General features: G+C 41.5%; 1 protein-coding gene across 1 annotated transcript in view; it reads right to left on the bottom strand.

Moving 5' to 3' along the window:
* The window catches only part of LOC138039941 (ice-structuring glycoprotein-like), a 14,718-nt gene extending 10,963 nt beyond the window's left edge, over window positions 1-3,755 (bottom strand). The window contains exons 1-3 of the mRNA XM_068885765.1: window positions 3,751-3,755; window positions 2,353-2,408; window positions 1,025-1,131 (exon numbers count right to left, since the gene is read on the bottom strand). Coding sequence (XP_068741866.1) covers window positions 1,025-1,131; window positions 2,353-2,408; window positions 3,751-3,755 — 168 coding nt within the window. The remainder of the gene's footprint in view (window positions 1-1,024; window positions 1,132-2,352; window positions 2,409-3,750) is intronic.
* Between the last annotated feature and the right edge of the window lie 1,245 nt (window positions 3,756-5,000).

Here is a 5,000-nt window from a genome sequence, read left to right on the forward strand (position 1 = left end):
CACAAAAATGTAAAGTACCTCGCCTGGCACCAATTTCTGGGATATTGCTTTTCTTCGACGGACATGGTACTGTTGAGAGATAACGGAGATTAATCGTATATTAAATAAAGTAAAATGCTTGATAGAGCGAGTTTCAATCGTGTGTCGTAAAACCAAAACCAAAACCAAAGTAATTACTTTGGCCAATCAAAAAGGAGAGATACAATCCAGTAAATCAATCAAACCTCGAAGTAATTACACGTAGCCGACACAAAGCGCGGGAAAATGTGCACGCGCGAGCAACGATTGGGTTTGGTCTCATTTCTGATTGGTTGAAAAAGTGGCGCGAGAACTTTGAACCAATCACTGAGTGAAGTAATCATAAGCCAAAGCAATTCGCCAATGCAATCCTAAGGTCGTAGGTCCTCGATTCCAGCCTGCAAAGAAGCTCTCGGGTTTTTTCGAGTATCCAAGTCACCATTAAAATTACGACATCTTTTCCACAACAAAAAAAATAAAACCTGATTCCTCCTTTTGGGCTTCCTAGCCACATTACATTGAAGTATATTTTTAAGATAACCTTCACAAGCCTTCTTTGTTATTTACTGCGTCAAGACAATCAAACAAACTGAAGTGAAATATTTAGGAGGAATCTTTGCCGTCCTATGTGTACAATTAAATGTATTAGTCACATAAAATTTGGCACAAGAATATGTTCGCGTTGTCGCAAAGCTTTAACATTTTGTTTTTTGGTCGTAACGATCTCGTCAATGTCCGAAAGTGAGGACATGTTTGGGAATTCTTAAAACTTGCGTGATAGCTGCGTACGCGGCTCGTTTGGTTTGCACTGATTGCTTTTAACTAGCACATAGACTCGTCGATACACTCAATTATGTCGTTGTTCGTCTCCCCTAGATGGTTAAAATAGAGCACCTGGCAACCACTTACCTCCAGTACTAATGTATGAACGCGCACCACGGACTGCCCCATTCTTCCTCGGTCTTACTACGTTACTTTCTTTGGTTCTACTTTTCCTTAAGAGGACCATCGACGCGGGGTTGAATACTGCCTGGCCCTGGTCATCTTTGTGAAGTTTGATAGCATTTTCGAGTCTTTTGAGGATAGGCCATCTCCCAATTTTATTTTCGTTATCTACGATTCAAACAACTGTGAGCGAAATATTATCAATCGAGGCATCATTAGGTAAAGGAGGCTGGAGAACTGTGCAAAGACTGAAACACTTCCGTTTGATAATTCCGTCGTATCCTTGTACGGCATGCTGGAGACAACTTTGCTTTGACACTTACGTCAAGACCTAGGTTATTCAAAAGGCGAATAGTGCTATATCCACCAGATAAATAAGACTTATCAACACAAAGTGAGTTATCCAGTGCAAATAGTGCTATCCGACCCTCGAGCAACTGCAGTAAGATATGCAACCAAACACTGATGCAGGCTCAATTTTGGTAAGTGTCCCGTTCATTTGAATCATCCACTGCCTAAGCATTTATTTAGGTTAACAAAAAAAAAGGTCAAGCTTATTTTTTTCTCGTTACAGTTGCCTAAACTGTCTATGTTTACTCGGGTAGTGAGACTAAATGGACTTGTGATAACTCTGGAAGCAAGTGATGTGAGAATTGAAGAAAAGGATAAGGGGAGGCTTCGTGCAACTCATTAAATGGAAGCGTCAGCAAAATAATCCAGCTAGGGTTACAATATATAGCAGCGACCTTCAAAATGACCACGACTACCAAACTGAGTATGCGAGAACTAGTTTTCCAGTAAACCTCGCGGCGTGTTTTAAACAAGAGCTTGTAAGCCAATTCCTTTTTTTATGAAAGTCTTCTTTACGCAATGGTGATGGAGCAAATAAGAGAAAGCCTAAAATTCAAGTTCTCGTATTCGAAGTTAAATATGAGGGTATTCGTGTCGAGTCGATCTACACTTGCAGGTCAAATATTGTATTGGTATGAGAGGCTATGCTCGCTTTCACTCTGCAGCTGCATGGCGTGAAGCTAGTGATATGAAAGGAATGCTAAAAAATTCCACTCCTGCTACTTAAAACAAAGGTTATTAAGGTTTGCACTAAAATTCGTTAGAAAATAAGACTTTTTATCATTAGAATCGCTTATTTTAATTCCAATCAAGTTTTCCACTCGTTGCCATGATATCTTGAACAATTGTGACGTGTAATGGTTAATTGCTTTGTTCAGTGTTCTCACACAGAGAGCTTTTGTATTATGCAGTTCACATTGCAACCAGGCTTCCAATAGTGGACCAAGTTTTTTACTTTCATGCCAGTTATTGTTGCATGATTTCAGTAGTCTTGAACCAAAACTACCGCACTTTGACAATCGCCATAAAAAATCTTACCTGGTGCTCCCGACGAAAGCTGGATGATACCGAGCAAGCACGTGGTAACAAGCAGCCTGAAAGAAAAGTAATCATAATAAACCCGGCTACATAGTTAGGAACGTTTCAATGAAACGATTTAAACTGTCCTGTATATGGTATCGGTTGGTTACTTTGGGGGGAGGTTGGCGCAGCAGCGAAACCATTCGCTTTCCACCAATAGAGAGTGTATGGCAACTGACAGGCCGAAATTTGCGTTTAGCCAAATACAAAGAAACTTGTTTGAATTTTAACTCATTTGCATGTGATCCATCGATACCGAGCAACATCTCAAATGATAGCAAGTTAGAATGAGAGAATTTCCATGCTTTTAGACAAGCAGCAGCTTGCCGCTTTCCATTTGTCGTTTCACGAAAATCGGAAACGCCCAATTTCTAGATCTCTATTGTCCCTTGTTCGATTCCAGCATTCAACTCCACTAATTCATACTCAACTCTGCTCCAAGTGGTCTCATCGGGATACCCGGTTTTCCTGTTTCATTAAAAAACCAACATTTGGCATTTTTTCCAGTTAGAAGAGTTGTTTAGCTCGACCTCGTAAACTGGAGCCTTTAACAAAGTGATTCATTTAAATTATTTTTCAACGATATTGGTTGCATCTTCCGCAGCACCATGCTTCTTTTACTGCTGAAGTTAGGTTCATGGCGACTTCTTAGAGTTGCAGTTAATAACGGCCTAATTTGAACTCAAGAGCATCAACCCTGGCGGGGAGAGATGGCGGATATTTCCTAGATCGATCATGCTGGTAGAGCTGCTTAGATAAAAGAGAGACAAGATATATAAACTGTGGGCGACAGCGGAACGACGAAGAAATAAACAAAATTGGTTACCGAGGTAAGATGAATAAAAGTGGAATAAACTTACCTTTCGGGAGCATTTGTCGTCTCCCTATTAACCCTGCTCGCTGTTGCCCCTTAACCCATGCAACAAGCCTGGGTGTACCAACGAGGCCTTCAGGCTTTCAAGTCAATGGGAGACTCGTTTAAGAACATTCGATCTCACTGAAATTGTTATTCACTTTGGACAAAGAATTTATTTACACCTGACCAACAGATAAGGCACCAGTACCAGTGGACAAAACAAACAAAATTAGAGAAAATGGCTGGACAGAATGGACGCTGTTTCTGCAAGAAAGCTTTTCCTTCCAAGTTAACCCAAATCAGGTTTATAATTAAAAAAGAGAATTGAGTTTGTGACTGTCCTCAAATCAAAGAAAAATGCTTTGATAGCCCCTAACGGACTAGCTATTAGCTCTTTATTGTCGGACGGTTAGTTTACGTAAATCCATGATTCAAGTATTTTTATTCGATCTAGTCGCCAAATTCTTCAAGTAATAGTTATAACAATTGGCTGTACTTACTTCATTTTCTCGTCCCTTCAAAACCGTCACCTCGCCGAAGTAAACTTTTTTTTTCGCATTCACCCTGTAACTGTACGAGATTCGGCAATCGCCTGGTCTAACTCGTTTGCATTTTTCTTTGTTTTGGGGCAAAGTAGTGGCAAAAGAATCCTAAACATAAACAATTATAACGTGTGGCAAGAAAAACATATTAAAGCCGACCAGTTGGCTCAGCTGGAAGAACAATAGACTTTGTTGCCAGAGGTTGCGGGTTCCCGGAGCCCCCTAGCCAGATAACACGAAGTGAGCCGGTATGAATCTAGCGTATTGAGAGATGAGAGAACACTGAGTGATCCCTGCTCTTAGCTGGATAATTTAAGCAATTGTCGCTTTATAGACACCTGAAAAATTCAGGTGGCTCCAATGGGATTCGAACCGATGATCTCTGCGATGCCGGCGCAATGCTCTACCTAGTGAACTATGAAGCCACACAGTTGGAGCAGGTCACCTGAATTTTCAAGTCACTGTCGGGTGTCTATAAAGTGCGAGGATCACCCAGTTCTCTCATTTGTCTACACCCTACTAATCGCACTTCAAATATATACAATCAGAAGTGACTATTGTATCGTTCTGAAAAAGCTCCGGACTAATTTGCATGTAATGTTATGTAAATGCTTTGTTTATAGTGAAAGTGCAGCTAGTTCACAGGCACCCTAAGGAATACTCTGAAAGACGCAATTCAAACTTAACAGAAACATGATTAAGGAGGACCCCAACTGGCAGAAGAAAACCGGCAGTTGGCTATTTACGTACAAAGCGCGGCGGAGTTGAATCCGGGACAACCGAAAACAAACCCAAGCCAGAGAATGGAGATTTGAACCCAAGTGCGAAACAGTGGCTCAGTTGATTGAACATCGAGCTATCACGCGGGAGGTCGCGGGCTCGAACCCCGGCCTGATCAACACTCAGGATCTTAAAATAGCTGAGGAGAAAGTCCTTCCTTTGAAATTTCACTTGCAAATGGTTAGACTTTCAAGTCTTCTCGGATGAGGACTATAAACCGTAGGAACCGTCTCACAAATATCTTCTATTAAAGTCCCCTATGGGGAACACGCTATTCGAGAAGAGTAGGGGATGAAGTCCCCGGTATTGGTCCCCCCCCCCCCCCCAGGCCCCCTGCCTGTGACGGCGGGGGCTTCCGAAGAGATGAAACAGATACGATAAGGCAATGAATACAACCAAGAAAGTTCTGTTCTGTGGTTAACTGTCAT

The sequence above is a fragment of the Montipora capricornis genome, chromosome 3, assembly GCF_036669925.1.
Source record: "Montipora capricornis isolate CH-2021 chromosome 3, ASM3666992v2, whole genome shotgun sequence".
Lineage (NCBI taxonomy): Eukaryota > Metazoa > Cnidaria > Anthozoa > Scleractinia > Acroporidae > Montipora > Montipora capricornis.